Source organism: Xenia sp. Carnegie-2017, unplaced genomic scaffold (assembly GCF_021976095.1).
Source record: "Xenia sp. Carnegie-2017 unplaced genomic scaffold, XeniaSp_v1 HiC_scaffold_19, whole genome shotgun sequence".
Classification (NCBI taxonomy): domain Eukaryota; kingdom Metazoa; phylum Cnidaria; class Anthozoa; order Malacalcyonacea; family Xeniidae; genus Xenia; species Xenia sp. Carnegie-2017.
In genome coordinates this window covers 10,600,280-10,620,072 of record NW_025813481.1, presented here as the reverse complement: position 1 = coordinate 10,620,072, position 19,793 = coordinate 10,600,280, and the positions used below count along the sequence as shown (strand labels likewise).

The following is a 19,793-nucleotide window of genomic DNA, read 5'->3' as shown; positions in this document are numbered from 1 at the left end:
CATCCCCCGTTGAATGATGAGAAAGATGTAATATAATCTACCGAAGACCAATGTTTGTACCTCGAACATTTTGCCTTAGGTTGACTGCTTCGAAAGATTGTTAACATGGTAAAATATGGAGCAATGAACGAGTGAAAATATTCATCCAATTCACTACATCAAGTTATGATTGCTATGCATGACGTAATCATATTTGCAACTCTGTGCTAAATCTTACTTGTTGAATATAAGGATTTCTTGAGAATAGGGTTGGCATTGCGCTAATATTGTGCTGGCAGTTATAGCATTCACCCGGATCTTTTAGCATATCAACTGATATTTTTCATGGAGCATAATTCCGTGTATTGGTTGAAAAACTACTTCTTTATAACTAAAAATGAATGCTAAATTGAAAACTACTTCCTATCCACTAAATATTAGCTTCGGATTAAATATGTCTATCTGACTTCAAAAATATCAACTACGCTCAAGATTACATGGAAACTACTGTAACATCTGGTCTTCGCTCACTCATATTTGTATTCTTACTCCGTGAGTCGCTTAAAAACAGCACGTGGTTGGGAATAAAGGTTTGGTGTTCATTCCTCACCGGAACATGGCTCACCGTGTTTGTGTTCTTCTTGGTAGGTCTTCTAAATTTTGAGTTGCGAAAATAAATACAAATATTGTATATAAATAGGAAGCATATGTTCAAACGCCTCATTTTTCATTGTCTTAGCTAGCTTTTTTGGTGCAGGCTTAACTTAATTTCAAAGCGGGTTCGACTAAGTATCGAATTCAGCTTTATGTTTTAACGGGCGAAAAAAAATGCCAAGCGTCTGTACCTAACATGTAGCGTGAAATTTCTGGAGGTAATGTTGGAAAACGATTACCGACAATGCAGCCAGAATTTACATTCATATCTTCATATTTGCATTGCAAATCTTCGTATTTATCCTTTCGATTAACATTTCTAAACACTACATTACAAAACTTAGCCTACTTATCCTTATAAACATGTCAATAAACGATTACTTGTCAATGAAAGATTTTGTATGCAGCGTTCCGCCCACAGAAACACTGAAATTGAGGAACTGCTTGCGGAATGTGGCATACAAGAATTCCATTGCTCTGTATGCACCATTTTAGTTGACAAAGCTTAGTGAATGAAATATGAAATATGAATGGCTTGAAAATGCTCTAGAGTATTCAAATTCCACAATGCGCATTGGGATCAGCTGTTGATAACATTTTCAACCTCTTCGCTTACTTTATTGACTAGTTTGAAACCCTGTCTGGTTTATTTGGTAATGTCTAAAACAATGTTACTATCGTTACCTGCGGTCTCACGCTTGGAGAACAGTATGACGGCCTGTTGATATGCCCGAGAGATTGCTTCATATCGCTCTCACAAATCATATTCTCGAGGTCTTTGATGTATAGTATTGCCATTCGCAGTATTTGCAGCTTTGGTAGTCTCCTCTTGCACGGTTGAATCATCACGTGTTTGCGTAGTTCTCCGAAGCCTTCGCTGATCAGACGAACTCTGTTGCGTTCGCGTTCGTTGCGTTTGGAGCCACCTCCCGTAACATTAGCTCCTGTAAAATGCCAGGAACGTCAGAAACAAAGCTACATTCTTTCTTTTTTGTTCACTGCAATGTGGTTGCCCTTAACTGTTTTGTGCAAGTAAAATAGCAATTTCAAATAGATCGAAAACGGGTGCTCTTTACTCTATGCTTTAAACAACCGATTACAATTTCACTATTTCAATAGCAACGGCTAACAATGCTGCCGTGATTCGTCAAAATAGCACGAACAGATATAATTTTTACCTCTTCTGTACCGACACGTCGTTTCTTCAAAAGAAAATCTATCTTTATCGTGATTTTCGACGCCATAACGAAAGGTTTCGTCATTCGTTTGATCCAAAATGTCTTCGTTCTCGTTGTTTTCGTGAAAACTGTTTTCTGTTGGTGAGGTTAATGGACTCTCCCAATCGTCTGTCCACTGAAGCGGCGAGGGGCTGATCGAACTCCTCTCCTTCAAATGCAGATAACGAAGATCGTTTGCTTGGTTTTCCAGTTCAAAATGTCTCAAGGAAAGCATCCCTAGTCTGTCGACATTGAAGTGAGGTCTCGACATGTTTCCAAGACACTATGAAATTGCTTTTATTCTACGTCTCTTCAATAATAAGCATAAAGCGTTTCTTGCTTGCATTGCAAATGCAATTGTTATAGAAAGCTTCGCTTCTTGATCTCGACCAAGGACACCCAATGTGAACTAATTAAGTATCTTGCATCACGCGCAGTCTTTATACAATGGTTTCGTGGAGTACCTTTCAGGTTTTGTATGAACTTTTGCATAAAATTTTGTGACACATTGAAGGTACAACATCAATATTGGACCCTATGCAACGGGCCATGAATTTTGTGTAAATTATCTGCAAATGCAACTTCAGCAAGGCCATTTTCAGCAAGCTTTGAAGATAAGACACATTAGAGCTTGTGGTTATATTAAAGACCTTTTAATTATGTAAAAAATAATTACCTTTTTTTGGAGTTAACTGTCTCTTTAAGACACTATTAAAGTTTGGCCTCTTGCTATTGCAAGTATTTGTCTCTAGGGTGAAAAGTTTCACGCTGAGCGATTTGTATACAAAGACAGCCCACATCCGTCTGAGTACACTTTAGAGAGTGATGTTTATACACTTTATATATTGCATGAATTCTGTTTGCTCAATATAGCTTTTAACCAATTTCGTCCATCAAAATAAAGTAACTGATAAAAATATCAAAGAATTCCATTGCTCTGTTTGCATCGTTTTAAATCGACAAAGCTTAATGATTAGATTATCGAATGAAAGAACACGGTATGCTTGAGAATATTCTAGTGTATTCAAATTCCAAAGAATGCTTTGAAATTAGCTATTAATGTAATATCCATTTGCATCGCCAGTATTTTGCAAGTGTGTGTGTATGTGAGTGTGCGTGTAGGGGGGTGTGATGTGGAAAAGGCACAAGCCACAAGCTAATTTTGCGGGCAATGGACATCAATATTTTTCCTACGTCAGTGAAAACAAAATTGTGCTAAAAATTGCCTAAAAATTATATCATATCTACCGACACCTTCTTAAATCTCACTCATGTAAAACCAACTATTCACATTCTTGCTTCAAAATCATCGATACTGCCGACACCTCATTCACCCTTAAAATCAAAGAAGCACTCCACATTAACAAAACTAACCTTTATCTTAATGTTCAAATTTTTAAATTCAATACAATATTTAGTTTATAATACTCTCGGATGCTCTCCATTAATTTATCTTATTTCCTTTTTATTGTTGTAATTTATGTATTTTATTACTTTTATATAAACCTTGTATCACTTATTATCTCACTCATACTGAAGATGGCATCATGAGATGTCGAAACATGTCTATTTTCAAAAAACTTGTAGTGTATATTAAATGTGCATTAGCAATAGTGCTTTTATGAAATTATGGAAACACTTAAATTTTGTCAAGAAGTAGTGCTTTGTTTTTGCATTGGTAAAATTCTGTTCTTTAGAAATTCAAAACCAATAGTATTTTCTGAAAGCACTTTTTTGAACGCACTCACCGAATTTAAAATTGAGCAGCTACAATTTATATTGACGAACGCTGGATACGCTACTGTTTTGCATTGTATTTTGCGAAAGCTAAACAAGTCGGTACTTATGATTGAAAACCTTTAAGGCACCGTTGACGAGTAATAATTTCATTAAAGCACAAACGCACTCCTTCCCATTAACTTCCAACGACTCCTTTGAAAAAGTTTTAAAATAGAACGCCATTTAGGAATTTTTTCACACTGTGTTGACTGAATTAATAATTTTTGTCAGTTGTTTGTTACATCAATACAGAAGGCTTGCTCATGTTCTACAAATGCTAACCCAAATCCTTAATCTTATACCACCACGACATTTACTATGGATCAGATTAGGGATCAATGTCGCGTGTTTTGGTCAAACATGCGGTATTATTACAAGAATTATTACGTTTGGAGAGATTACCTTGAATTGTTTGGCCATCATTGTTTAGCTTTATTTCATTATTATACTCTTGTTGTACACTCTCTCTAAGAAGAACCAAATTTAATAGAAGTTCGAGGGTAAAGTAAGACTAAGATAAGATCAATAAAAGAGATAAGATCAATAAAAGAGATAAGATTATATATATACAATAAAGAAGGATATATAAGAGAGAACATAAAGTACAATAAGAAAACAATAGAGTAGAGTAGATTGTAAGATATGGCAAATAAGAGAAGGTACAGTGAGATAAGACAGGAGAGATGGATGTAGTAAAATATGGCAAATATAAGAGAGGGTACTATAAGATAAGACAAGAGAGATGGGTGTAGTAAAATATGGCAAATATGAAAGAAGTACAGTAAGATAAGACAAGAGAGATGGGTGTAGTAAAATATGGCAAATAAGACATAGGGTAGAGTATAACAAGACGTATAAAAGAGATGATACACCAAGATAAAACAAGTAACAGGAAAGATAGAAGTAAAAAACACAGTACGTAAAGCCTGGTTCTCAAGAAGTCTTTCGAGTTGTTTCAGTTGACTTGAGTCATCTCACTCAAGAGCGCAAGTCAATAGTACAGAGCTCTGTGCGCTCTTCTATGTATACAGATGACTGAAACGACTAAAGCGACTGAGAGCCCGGCTTAAGAGAGGGTACGTTTCATCCAATTTCTCGCCTCAAGGAGCCTGACGTAACAAAAACACTCTTTCACACAACGTGCTTTAAAAGATTGACAATTTCTTATGCTCTTTGCGTTGATGAATTTTTTGCATCAAAACTTTTTCCTGCATTTCAATTTCTTTTATCTTCGCTTGCAAGGCGTCCACTTTCTTTTTTGCTTCACTCAAAAGAGCAGAACCTCTATATTTAGAGAGAAAAATACGTCAACAAAACTTCAAAGCATACTTCAATGACAAAACGTGAATCGAGTCTTGATTCAGCCAAATATAGTTTTCGGAAAGCAACACAACACTCATTAGCAGACCCCACTAAGTTTCTGATATAGCAAATCTAAACATTCATTGTATACAAATCTTTTAATTTGATAGATCAAACCCACTCCAGTCTATGCCTAAAATTCCACCTGACTTAATACGAGGAGGTGAGCTATTCATCACAGTAACTCTCTCACCAAACATGGAAAGTTACATTTGGCAATATCATCAAACACTAAGCCGAATCTAGATTGACCATTCTTATGTATAATCAGCTAGATGTTAAAACAGCAGTGTATATCACCTTCCGTTGTTTCGAAGAACAGAGTCTTTTTGTTTCCCCAGAATTTTCTGCAATTTCGATTTTTCTTGCTCCAATTTAAAAAGCTAGATGAAAGGTGACAAAAACAAATTTTAGACGTATACAGAGAGGAATCCACGATGGTTTCGTCGCAAGGGGGTAGGTCTACTATTTAAAGTGCCTCTTTAAGCAATAATTTTTAATTGTGATATTAAATTCAGGTGTGATTTCCAACGTATCAGTTAGTTTATCAAATCGTTCGATTTTTATGTCTGTTTAAATTTGGCAAAACTGCGCCTTTAAATGGACCTTTTCCGTCGTCCCAAAAGTCTGGTATGACTTAAGTTTTGTGACGTCATGCATGAGATTCCTCAATACAAGATATATGCACCAAGTGCCTTGGATGACGTCAGAATTTGTCTTGACCCAGACTTCATGCCACGACGTACAAGGTCCATTCAAAAACAACTTCAAACCTCCATGACAAGAAGACAATTGGACCAAATTGAAAATTTGTTTCACAGTTACGTTAGACATTACACCAAGTCTTGATAAAAGGTTTTTGCTGTTAGGAGCACTATAAATTCTGTAACCTTTTCATTTTGATTGGGCAAAATGTGCTCCATTAAACATGGCTTATGTATTTAATGGCTTTTGCTTAGTCGTAGGGATACCAGCACTCCTACCGCATTCTTCCCCAAAATCATCCCAGAACATATATATAATAACCAAATATCTCACATCAATTACTTACGTCGATGTTATAATTTCTGTCGTTTCCCTTTTTTCCAGCTTTCCTACGATCGAGAATCGTGTTTTTCTGGTTTGGTTTTAGTTCTTCTATGTTTCCTACATTTATGTTATGCACTTGTTAATCAAAGTATAGCTATCTTAAATTCAAGGTCTAAAACTGGGATCAAAATGTCTAAAGCAATGCTTGATATTTTAAGGTATAAGAAAAGTAGCAAAATACAAAAACCTAACAATAACTATCTCTTATTACCTTTCCTTCCTCCCAGTGTATGATTAATAAATTCGAACACATCTTTTGCTTTGTCATTTTTCTAAGCAAGGAGCAGGATGAATTATTCATAACTTTTCAAATACTCACTTTTTTCAATGTTCGAGGGCGCTTATCAATACTTCATGTAATTTGATTGACTTCAGCAGCAAACGATGTTTTAACCGTTTGGGAAAGGAAAGATTTCGTAAATACCTGATAGTTTTTGCCCATATCAGTCGTTTTTTCTTTTTTGCGTATAAAAGGCTGTTTCAGCAGATTCTTTTCGCGTAGTTCTGCGCACGCGTCCAGCGATTTCCCTAAACGTACAAATGTATTGTTTTTTAACGTTAGTCGCGTAAACTGCATGTTGGGGCGTCAATGATTAACGAAACAAACCCGTTGGTAAGAGTATAATTTCGACAGGTTCAACTCGACCATCTTGGTTTTTCCCAAGACCTTTCCTAGAAAAAAATGTAACAACAGTTCAATACACTTACAAACTCAATTACATGTTTGTAGATAACGCACTAAATTACAATCACACGATTTTAATTTATCCAGTATAGTATCTCCTCCTATTCCTTGTTTAATGCAATAAACGTTGTGTACTAGAGCCTGATGCATTCAACCATATTGACTTAACATAATTAGACAGTATTGTTTCTCAAATGGTAGTTCTTCAAATAATCACAAGTTATGAATTGGTCGGACGCGTTACGATATTTTTTCTTTCATAAATATTTTAAGACAGATGACGAGTAAGAGTATTGAAAATCGTTATCCTGCACTTTGATGGTGCATCGACCAATCAGAGCTAGCGCTTTGCTTATGTTATTTAACAATGTTATATGAAATTTACATTCCATACATAAACTATATACAATCCACAGTACCGCTCCCGTATTTGTTAACATAATTTTGCTTATGATACGCGTATGATACGTGTATCGTTCACGTATCATACGCGTATGTTTTTCGTATCATACGCGTTTCATACGCGTACCGTATGTTAACAAATACGCGAGCGGTACTGTATGTGGAAAAAAAACATATTCAATAATTGCTTTACCCAAACACGTATCCCATCTTGGCCATGAGCTGTGATCCGATTCCCTGAAAAGAATCAAAAGATCATGCTGACTATATACAGCAAATAATATATAATCTGTCAGTTGCCTGAAGATCGCCCTACGGCGTAAAACTCCGAGTAGCGACAGCAAACACTTGTCCACTTTATTTCATTTTATATATATACATATACATATACATATTATTATGGATAATATTCCTGGATAAAAGAGCGCTCAATATTCTATATATTAGAAGAGCGTAAGATAAAATGAACTAAAATAAAATGGACAATTGTTTGCTGTCGCTACTCAGAGTTTCACGCCGTAGGGCGATCTTCAGGCAACTGACAGATAATATCAACGCATCAAACAACGTCTTCATCTTCGCCGACAAAACAACAAACATCTATGAAATGGACGCCCCAAATTACAATAAACTACTAACAGACAATGTGACAAAGACATACAAACACACGCAAGAAGACACTGTAGAAGAAATAAATTCCGAACTAAAACTAATCGCTGACAACCTAAAAATCGCCGACCGAATAAACTCCATGAACCATACTCCAGCATTCATATCTTTAAAAGACCACAAACCAGACTTTGAAAACAACCCCAAATGCCGCCTCATCAACCCAGCAAAAAGCCACCTCGGAAAAGTCAGCAAATACATCCTAGACAACATCAACAACATAATACGAAACGAACTAAAACTAAACCAATGGCGCAACACAACAGATGCTATCACTTGGTTCAAATCCATCACCGAAAAACAAAGAAAATCATTCATATCATTCGACATAGTTGACTTTTACCCATCGATCACCGAACACCTACTGGACAAATGCCTAGCGTGGGCAAAACAATACACAACAATCACAGAAAAAGACCACACCATTATAAAACACGCAAGAAAATCACTTCTTTTCCACCAAAACAAATCATGGTCCAAACGCAACGCTACCAACACGTTTGATGTAACCATGGGCAGCTATGATGGAGCGGAAGTTTGCGAGCTTGTAGGGCTATTCTTACTCGACCGACTACAGCAGCGGTACGGAAGCAACGTCGGCTTATACCGTGACGATGGCCTTGCAGTCATAAATACGAAATCTGGAAGACTCTGCGACAAAGAAAGAAAAACCCTCTCACACCTATTTGACGAGCTTGGACTAAAAATAACAGCGATGACAAACCATGAACGGACAAACTTCCTTGACGTAACATTTGACCTTAGCAACGACACCTACAAACCATATAGAAAACCCAACGACGAGCCCTCTACATTCACAGATCTTCCAACCACCCACCATCAGTATTACGCCAACTACCCACATCCATCAACAACCGAATTAACACACTCTCATCTGACAAAGACACCTTCGAAAATGCCGCACCAATTTACAACCAAGCTCTTAAACAAAGCAACTTCACCACCCAACTCACCTTTAATCCATCAAACATCAATGTAAACACCACGTACAACAGAAAACGTAACGTCACTTGGTTTAACCCACCATACAGCAAAACGTAAAACTCACATCGCCCATGACTTCCTACAACTTATCGACAAACATTTCCCACCAAATACTATACTCTCCAAGATATTCAACCGACACACAATACGCGTAAGCTACAGCTGCGGCGAAAACATGAAAACTTTCATAACCAGACACAACAAGACTATTTTAAAAGACTTAACCCAGACACAACCCAGAACAAGAACAACCCACCAAAGAAATGTAACTGCAGACAGAAACATCTATGCCCGACAAATGGCAATTGCCTGAAACCCAACGTGATTTACAAAGCCGACGTGACAACGACTGACAACAACGAAACAAAACTTACATAGGTGTTACTGCATGCGCTTTTAAGACACGATATCGAAACCACATTAAATCAATTACGAACATTAAATACCGCAACGAGACAGAACTTTCTAAATACACGTGGACACTGAAAGAAAACAAACGTAACTACAACATTAAATGGGACTTCATCAAACAACTTCCACCTCCGAACAAAAACCAAAGAACCTGCCGTCTTTGCCTTGAAGAAAGGCTACTTATCCTGAAAGGACGTAAAAAGAACATTTTAAATAAACGTTCCGATATGTTTAGTGCATGCCGTCATGTAACTTAACACCTTTTAGTCGATGTATATAGTCAGCAAATAAAATATTATCTGTCAGTTGCCTGAAGATCGCCCTACGGCGTGAAACTCTGAGTAGCGACAGCAAACAATTGTCCATTTTATTTTAGTTCATTTTATACATATACATATATATATATTACGCTCACTGCGCGTGCGTAGTTTGAGCCCTCTCGGATTGTGTAGGGAGTCTCATATGGAGACGTTCACCGTGTTCGCGATATGCAAAGCTCACTTTTATAGCTTTGAGCACTCTGGTAACTCTACAATACAATCTATACAATGTGTAACCGTACGTCCTGTGTCCCAAGTGCAGGAGTCACCATTTTAATATGGTGATAGCCGGGAGGGCACATTGTATATACACTTTGTATATACATATATATATATATGTATATAAAGTATAAAAACGCGCTGGCCGATGGCTGCTCAACAGAGTCACAGAACGCTCTGGTGACTCTACAATACAATCCATACAATGTGTAACCGTACGTCCTGTGTCCCAAGTGCAGGAGTCACCATTTTACTACGGTGATAGCCGGGAGGGCACATTGTTATACACTTTGTATATATATATATATACAAATATGAATAAATTATAACAATAAAAAGAAAATGAGAAAAATTAATGGAGAGCGTGTTACAAACTAAACATTGTGTTGAATCTAAAAACTTGAATATTGAAGTCAGGGTTAGTTTTGTTAATGAGGAGTGCTTCTTTGATTTTAAGGGAGAATGAGGTGTCTGCGATGTCGATGATTTTGAAGCAAGAGGGTGAATAGTTGGTTTTACATGAATGAGATTTAAAGAATGTGTGTCAACCAAGATGCACTGCGCGTTGATTACGGAGTGGCGGCCATTTTCTGGGTCACGAAAATGGTGGCTTGTGTTATTATTTGTTGTCCAAGGAACTTTGATCAACCGACAATTTTAAAATAGAATTTGTAAGTAAGTTTAAAAGTTTTTATTTGAAATAGCGTCGTTTCCTAAGCGTGGAAGGCAAAACGGAAAGTGGAAAAACACCGGATTCGTTTACAGCTTGAATTATACCACAAGTGGATAAGACAAAAAGAGTTAAATAGAATGCACAACAGAAAGAGAGTGAATTTGCTGCTTATTTTTTTCAAATTTTGAATGAAAAGAAAAGCGTAGCTATAGTCCTACGTCTATAATTTACAACTACAAAACTAGGAAATCACAATTAAAAAATAACAACGTAGAGTTTTACATACAATGACTATATTTTCTAAGCATTTTAATATAAATATGTTCTTCATACTGAAATTTACTTGTACCTGTGTCTGTTTCGAAGTTTGTACCAACTTAGTACTCGCAATTACAGTCAAAATTTTTAAATAATATTTCTTTGCTGAATTTTTCAGCTAAATTAGACGACGTATATTGGCGAACTAGGATTCAGTGTACCGATGGCTCAAAAATTAATGATGTAAACATAAAGAAAAGCGCGCAATGCATCGTGGTTGACACACATTCTTTAGGAAGGTGTCGGTAGATATGAGGGTTTTTGTCCCTCGTGGTGTGTTCCCTGATTCTGGTGGATAAATGGCGCAAAATTTCGCCAATATATTTGGGAATTACATCCCTCGCAATTGAATTCATATACCACATTGGATGTAATTGAATCAGAGATCGGGTCTTTGAATGAGAAGTTTTTGCTTTTAAATGATGTGAAAATTAGTCGAATGTCAATATCTGTACAGAAGCGTTTCATAATGTTTGTAAGTCGATCTGCGCTGTGTATGTCGTGAGTAATGTCCGATGTATTGTAGTTTAAAGTATTGAGTGGTTATTTTTGAATTTTCGTTTGCGTTGGCGGTGGTCGTCGTATCAGGAGTTTCAGTAGGGAGCTTTAGCAAGAGTACGACTACGACAACGAGTACGAAGTTTGACCGTGTAAGGAGAACGGCACGAGGAAGTTTGTTCTCATTGTCGCTTCGTCAAAATTTTGTTTAGTTGTAAACAACAGAACGAGCCTTTTTATTGTGTAAAACACCGAAGTTTGCGAAATAGCTACGACTCTTTTTGTCAATAATGATATCAATGAATCGGTAATACTGATTTTGCGAGAATATAGGACTCCTTAAACTTAACAATCTTCACTATTTTAAATTTTATGTACGATATATCTGTACTATTTTATTGTTTGTTTACCTTTCACTTTGCGTACGAAATACATGAAAGTTTTTTCTATTTAAATGTACATATGCGCTCAAAAAAGGTTTTAAATTAAAGCCTGGATGCTCGAAAATAGCACTGTAAACTAATTTCTTACAGAATGAAGAAATATACCTACTTTCTCTGCTTAAAAAGACATCGTAGTCGCGACTGCAAATTTTATACAAAACATCGTACTCAGATTGAAGACGGCTACGTGTTTTTACTGTCGCAACAGTGTTTTTGCCCCAAAAGATGTAAATCGTACTCGTAGTCGTACTCGTAGTCTTTGCTAAAGCTCCCTAATATCCAGTTTCAGGTTATTGTTATGTTTGTTGTCGAGATATCGTTTTACGGTTCTGTTAATAAAGTGTAGTGGGAAAGAGTTTCGTAAAGAATGGATGTGATGCTTTTTATGTCTCGTCGAAAGCCATTGCCCGTATACTCTGTCAATGAGTGTGCGTGTACGTTAGGTTTTATATATACTCCGTATTATTTATGAAATTATTCACTCATATGAAGATGGATGGCATGATGAGATGTCGAAACATGTCTATTTTCAAAAACTCGTCGTTTACATCAAAGGAAATAAATTGGTCAACATCTGTGTTTGCGTCACGCCACTAAGTTAAAGACGGCGCATATCCATTTATTTTGTATTTGTAATTTATCCCTCGTTTAGTAGTGTTAAAAGAAGGGCATACACCCCTGCAGCCTCTATAACTCAGTTACTTTTACTAATGAAAACGACTTTATCAGATACTCTGAAAAAATTAAGAAAAGTAATACTAACCTTTGTGTGTTTTTCCCAATTTCCTAGACCAGCTATACCAACACTGCTTGGAATGCTTTCACGAAACTCTGCAATTACAGCTGTCTTATCATCAGATCCAGTTTCGTCATCTGAAGTCCATGATTCAACATTGGAATCATCATCAACACTATCTATAATGTAAGGTAGACTAAGTTTACTAAAGTATTACCGTCATTTGACAAACTGTTTTGTTGTTGTTTTGCATAGAGAATATCCTACACCTACCAGCATAAAAAAACCAAAAGGACTAGCAACTCTACCCCAATCAACACCAAAATATCCACCATGACCGCCCCCTCCACCCAACAGTCTCAATCACCACCACCACTAATACCACCACCATTACAACATACCACCACCATTACAACCACTACCATTTATACCATTATAACCACTACCACCACTAACACTACCAACATTACAACCACTACCACCATTACAACCACCACCATCAACACCACCATTACCACCACCACCTCCATTACAGCCATCAACACCACCATTACCACCACCACAATCACTATCACAACCATCATCACCACAATGATCATCATCGTCACCATCACCAACCCAACCAACAGAAGATATTTTAATTTCAGTAGAACAAAGTAGACCGACCTGCTATAGGAAGAACGTCTTCAGGTTTTACACGCCTGTTGCTGTTATATGTGTCATAATGTATTTCCACATCTTCCGCAGTCAAAGACCTGTTTTAAAAGAGATCATGGTACAGAACGTCTGGAATGTCACCGACCTTCCTTGACAACGTTAAAATACTTTATATGAAAGAATGTTAAAATACTTTGTTATAAATAGCCTCTTAAAATAATCACTTATGGGTTGAATGTTCAAAAAACCCGAGTGTCCATAACTCAACAGAAACACGTACAGGTTACGTACGATGGGAATTTAAAAGGCAAAAATATACAAGATGCAATAAAAATTGGTAAATTTATTTATTTATTACATGAAACACTTTTCAAAGTTCGGGAGATAGACTAACACATAGTGTTAGTCTATCTCCCAAACTATTTCTATAACTCATTAGAAACACGGAAATTTTTTTTATTTCATAAATGTAACATGATTTTCTCAAATTTTCGAAAGCATTTTAAAAGAAACCGATTTCACGGATAAAGGCTGTCAAAAATGCATAAAGAAACTTACAGTATGGTTGCCTTGTACCAAATACCATCGTCGTATTTCGCTAAGCATTTTTCATCGACTTTCAGCAAGCTAAAGAAAGACATTCTTTAAAACGACGATGATAAATTTTTTTTTGTAAAACACATCTTACGGTCATTAAATTAACGTAAGTAAACTACAATCTTGCTTTAAACTTTTCTCGACAAATCACTAGAGTTTACGTGTCTCTAAAATTGACAGCCGCAATTTTAACTCCCCTTCTCTTTAAAGCCCCTATCTATTAAGCCATCGTCTCTAACAAGCCTTCCCCTCTATTAAGCCATCCTCTCTAACAAGCCTTCCCATCTAATAAGCCATCCTCTCTAACAAGCCTTCCTCTGCCTTCCATCTAATCCATCCTCTCTTCCCATCTAATAAGCCATCCTTCTAACAAGCCTTCCTCTTCCATCCTCTTCAATGCTTTTCCTCTAAAGCCATCCTCTAATTGCCATCTATTATCCTTCTAACAGCCTTCTCCTAACAAGCCTCTTCTTAATTCTCATTTCGAACTTTCGGATTCGACAGCCTTCTTATCCTCCCATATCTTCTACCTTCCATATCTTTTCCACGATTATCTCTAACAAGTTTTCTCTAACGATCTCTAATCCTTTCTATCTTTCATTTTTCTATTTTCTCGATATTATCCTTTCTACAGCCTTCCAATGATATCCTTCTTTCTAATAAGCCTTCATCTCCATCCTTCCGATTTTAATTTTCCTCCATCTAATATCCTTGCAAGCCATCCTCTTATTCTCTAAGGCCTTCCTCTACAGCCTCCTTCTCTCGGCAAGCCTTCTCTAATTTCTCCCATAATATTTTCGTCTCTAAATAAGCCTTCCTCTCCGAGAAGTCATTGTCTCTAATAAGTCATCGTCTCTAGTAAGCAATCGTCTCTAATAATCCTTCCTCTATAATAAGCCATCCTCTCTAATTAGTCATCGTCTCTAATTATCTCTAATTAGTCATCTTCTCTAATACGCCATCGTCTGTAATAAGTCATCCTCTCTAATAAGTCATCGTCTCTAATAAGACATCGTCTCTAATAAGACATCGTCTCTAATAAGTCATCGTCTCTAATAAGTCATTGTCTCGAAGAAATCCAGGGGGGAAACGAATGATTTGATTGGTTGGTGAAGAAAAACGAATGATTTAATTGGTTGGTGAGGGAATCCACCGGGAAAAAGTATAGAAGAAAGAAGAATGTAAACCTGATTCACAAGAAAAATCTAAATAAAATTTTTTTGTAAATTCAATGAAATTAGTAAACACAGGAAGTGTAAAAGTATGAAAACAGAAAATATTTTGTGGAAATATTTATTCGTGTTGGGAGGAAATTTTCAAAGTGACTAAAAATTTCAATGTGATGTCGTGTATTTTTTTACTATCCATCGAGTCTGAGAGCAAAAGTATGCAAACCTACCTGAAATCAGGCTCAACATAAGCTTTCAGTTGTGCCATGTCAACCATATGACCATGCGAAAACCTATTAATTTACAAAGTTCCAAAATATGATATATCAAAGGATGGCCAAAAGAAAGATAATAATCTATGAGTGGTCGATAGTAACAAATCAAGATTGGCAAAATTTTAAATACAACATCGGATCATTTCTAATGAAAACACTAGACAGAAGAATACTTCAACATCAGATCACTTATAATGAACACACCAAACTGGAGTATATACAGATTCAAGTTTCCATATAGATTACTCCTGAAGAGAGTACAAGACTGGAGCATATAACGACTCAAGTTTCAACATCAGATCACTTCTAATGAAGACACTACAGTGGAGTACATACAAATTCAAGTTTCAACATCAGATTACTCCAGATGAAGACATTAGACTGGAGTATATAAGAACTCAAGTTTCAGCATCAGATCACTTCTGATAGACACTAGACTGGAGTATATAAGAATTCAAGTTTCAACATCAGATCACTTCTGATGAAGACATTGGACTGGAATATATAAGAACTCAAGTTTCAACATCAGATCACTCCTGATGAAGACATTAGACTGGAGTATATAAGAACTCAAGTTTCAGCATCAGATCACTTCTGATAGACACTAGACTGGAGTATATAAGAACTCAAGTTTCAACATCAGATCACTCCTAATGAAGACATTAGACTGGAGTATATAAGAACTCAAGTTTCAACATCAGATCACTTCTGATGAAGACATTGGACTGGAATATATAAGAACTCAAGTTTCAACATCAGATCACTCCTGATGAAGACATTAGACTGGAGTATATAAGAACTCAAGTTTCAGCATCAGATCACTTCTGATAGACACTAGACTGGAGTATATAAGAACTCAAGTTTCAACATCAGATCACTCCTGATGAAGACATTAGACTGGAGTATATAAGAACTCAAGTTTCAGCATCAGATCACTTCTGATAGACACTAGACTGGAGTATATAAGAATTCAAGTTTCAACATCAGATCACTTCTGATGAAGACATTAGACTGGAGTATATAAGAACTCAAGTTTCAACCTCAGATCACTCCTGATGAAAACACTTGACTGGAGTATATAAGAAAGAAGGGTTGAACATCAGCTGTAAAAACTGAATAAAATAGACTAGGGTAATTCAAACTATGTATTATTTCAATATCTGATCACTTTACATCAATTTTAAAGACTAAAGCTTCAAACAAAGACCAGTTTGTACAGTTTCAACTTTACCTGCAACTATCGCTGTCAAATCGACATTTTTCATCCAAGAAATACGGACATGGCAACATCGACTTGTGCGTTGGATTCGTAAATAGAACTCGCACCTACATGTCGAACACAAGGTGACGTCACACTTTGTTTGAAATATGTGGCGTACAATACTCAAAAAGTGATAAAACAAAAAAATATTTTTGGAGAATGACAAATAGACAAACGTTTGTCTATACCAATAACTACCCAATGCACATAAATATATACTTAACATGCTTGGTGTCCTTCTCTAGGCTCAATGACGTTGATGTGATCACGTGAATTGTATGACAACAAACGTAAACATATAAATATATTATGTAGGTAATTTAGTCCATGCACTTTATTTGTTTGCTGACTAGAGCTCAGCATCTATTGATCTGTTGTATAACAGGATAATATACACCGTATGACAAGTAATCAAACACAGAAAAATCAACATAGCAGAACTAAAAAGGCGAGCTAGTTACACTAGTGTAGACAGAACACATTGGACAGTTTTGTCATTTAAAGATGCTCAAGAACAAGAAAAAATAAAAAAAACTTTTCTAATGCTCAAACAAGTAACAACACTGACTTTCAAATTATTTAAGAAAGATAAGTGTTGTCCTAAACTCTTTTAAATGGAATCATTGTTCCCCATTGTCTTCCCTTTGCATAAGTTCTGCATTCACCCCCTTTATGACGTCATAATGTGTCAAAATGACTTGACTACACATAGTGGCTAAATGTGCATTCTCATCTACATAAACAGGACCATTCCACGTTCAGTAAAATCGAGTTCAAATGATTTAAACGTGCCATTGCAGTCACTTACAAAGACACCAACCTTGAATGCATCCGTACCGCCGTAGTCCATTTCTTCAACGCTGTAAACCATAGCGTTGTGATAGCCGGTGACACCCCAATCCTTTTCGATAATACAAAACGACATTCAAATAATCAATGATGTACACTGATTGGATGATCGATGAATGACAACACTCACAAAGCTATAAGGAGCACGACACCGTGTTCCTGAGACGCTCCTCTCTATATCCGAGGCATGCGATGTGGACGTGCTCGAAGATTCTTCTGGACTGTTATCTTTGGTTATGGCAACATCACTCTTTACAAATAAAACGCATTTCAGAGTTTCATTTTAACATTTCTCTGTGATCCAATTAAATTTCAACTTAGAATCAAACTCAATTATAATTTGATTATGCATGGCACGAGCTTTGTTAATTAGTCATTAGTAATTATTTGGTTAGTAGTAATAACATATTAGTCATGAGTTTTGATTATTAGTCTAGCAATCTTTGTCTACAATTGTTTGTCTGACATGGCAAAAACGCTTTAACATATGACTTATTATTGAGAAACACAGACCTCCTTCTCTTCATATTTATCTGATGTATTTATCCATTCCAATAGTTTTGTTTTCTTCAAGCAAAGAAGACTTTCTGTAAAGTATTGTAAAGTATTATTGCTCACAGGCAAAACACAAGAGGAACAAAACACAAAAAAGCTAAGTTAACAAAGAAAGTTTAACATCCATACTGCCACTTCTCATAAAAAAGATCTCGTGTCAGCATTGAGCAACAAGATGTGATACAACGAAAGACATTTGATACAAACTTATGCAAGAACTTAACTTATCACTGACCAGTGCGATAAGAATACAAAAATTTTCATGGGTGTAGAATTTGTCTTAGAGAAAAAATTGGAACATTACATTGCATAAACAATCAAATGAGCACCCAGGTATTTAATAAGTTCACATGGTTCTCGTATTTATTTGAGTAGTAGGTGAAACACAGTATTGATAATAAATAATGATATCTCAGTTTCCCAAAATATGTTTTGTACACAACCAACTCATTAAGCATAATATACGAAGAACCAACTGAATATACACATTATTTTACTAAATGCATTTGAAGAACCTCATATTTATCGGTACGATTTGTGCTTTCCACCCCCCAAGATTAAAATGTCACATTCACTATTGTTTATATCATTTTTAACACATTAGTGTCGACAGATAAAAACAAAACTAAGAGTATATAAATGTTTTCTTAACTCAATCGAAAACTTACTACACAATATTTTCATAATGGTAATGGCTTCAACGAGACCTTGCATTGTGTCAATGCATCAGACAAGGGAGGCTTTTTTAGATATAGTAAGTCAATGAACAGCAAGAAATGTCATATAACCAGTAGAATAGACGACTTGCCTTGTTTAAGTTTTGATGGCAGGCAGATTTGGTCAAGTGATTTTGGGCAACACTGACAACAATGAATAAAGTCCCTTGGGTTGAATCTGTCATCAAAACCTAAACAAGCAGGACATCTGCAACTAACCTTCAGTTGTCTTTATCAATTCAAGAAGATCTTCTCTCAAACTGCGAAGTTCCTCATTCTCACCAGACACAAGAATGGTTTCAACTTGGTTCAGCTGTAGAAAGAAACAGTTTTATAAATTATAAATCATACTTAAAACCAAGATTAGTTATAACGTTATAAATTTTATCTTCACCAAGTACAAAAACGTGTTCTCCAGAAGAAATTATTACAAAACTTCTGCTAGTTGCTAGTTAGTGATGTAGTTCTTACTTCTTTGCAGGGCTATTAATATTTATGCACACTGGAAAGTTCGTAAAAATTCGAAATGAAAGAAAATAAAAGTATGTATGTGTAGTATGTGTAGACAGCTGCTTGTTCAGATACTGAAGGAAAACATTTTTTGGGCAGATAAAAAAGCTACAGCTACTCGCGTATTAAAGACGTGTTTCGACACAAACCTGTTGTTTGTACGTATTAATGGAGTCGAGAAGTTCATTTTCTTCCATACCAAACATTCACTAACTCCTTAAATATCATAATATCCAATTTTCCTTCTTCTCAGTCGCACTGAAGTTTGCAGGAGGAACGATAACAAAACGACAACACTCAGCCATCTTGAAAAATGCTCAATTATCTTGAGGGCTTCCCCAATACTTTGTGTAAGACTGATAATCGTCTCATCATTTCCATGAAATTTTCTATATGACATCTTAATAAATAACTAAATTTCAGTAATATCTTTTCACTGATAACAACATAAATATAACAAGTATAACATATTGGTAGATGTTTATTGTCAAAATTAACTATTGGAGCTTTCAGCTTTGAAACATGGGTGTTCCATGTTCGCGATTTGAACTGAATAGTAATGAAACTGTTTCCTAGGTTTCCTAACTGGTTCTTTTCCTATGTCATATCAAAAAATCCTCAAAAATCTGCTGCTGTCCTGTGTCTCATTAAATTTAAAGGATTAATGTCTTGCATATGTCAGTCAATGTTTAAACCGTTTAAAATTTCTGGATTCCTGCTGGCCGTTCATTAATTTGGTGCACTT

General features: G+C 35.9%; 2 protein-coding genes across 3 annotated transcripts; both read right to left on the bottom strand.

The window, feature by feature from the left end:
• Positions 1-318: 318 nt before the first annotated feature.
• Positions 319-3,126, bottom strand: LOC124439121 (achaete-scute homolog 3-like). Of its 2 annotated transcripts, XM_046989340.1 has the most exons (5): positions 3,105-3,126; positions 2,527-2,596; positions 1,812-2,456; positions 1,318-1,577; positions 319-632 (listed from the first exon to the last, which is right to left on the bottom strand). In XM_046989340.1, the coding sequence occupies exons 3-5, from the start codon at positions 2,119-2,121 to the stop codon at positions 579-581; spliced, it is 624 nt and encodes a 207-aa protein (XP_046845296.1). In that variant the 5' UTR covers positions 2,122-2,456; positions 2,527-2,596; positions 3,105-3,126; the 3' UTR covers positions 319-578. The 2 variants fall into 2 exon arrangements, with proteins under 2 accessions (XP_046845296.1, XP_046845297.1); XM_046989341.1 differs by lacking the exons at positions 2,527-2,596; positions 3,105-3,126 and having other exon boundaries at positions 1,812-2,497.
• Positions 3,127-3,834: 708 nt separating this feature from the next.
• On the bottom strand, positions 3,835-19,395 carry LOC124438945 (zinc finger CCCH-type with G patch domain-containing protein-like). The gene is made up of 17 exons (XM_046989139.1): positions 19,198-19,395; positions 18,758-18,851; positions 17,781-17,854; positions 17,398-17,517; positions 17,239-17,319; positions 16,389-16,483; positions 15,113-15,175; positions 13,675-13,743; positions 13,126-13,214; positions 12,487-12,638; positions 7,361-7,404; positions 6,688-6,752; positions 6,505-6,608; positions 6,292-6,352; positions 6,043-6,137; positions 5,292-5,374; positions 3,835-4,913 (listed from the first exon to the last, which is right to left on the bottom strand). The coding sequence occupies exons 1-17, from the start codon at positions 19,252-19,254 to the stop codon at positions 4,775-4,777; spliced, it is 1,485 nt and encodes a 494-aa protein (XP_046845095.1). The 5' UTR covers positions 19,255-19,395; the 3' UTR covers positions 3,835-4,774.
• Between the last annotated feature and the right edge of the window lie 398 nt (positions 19,396-19,793).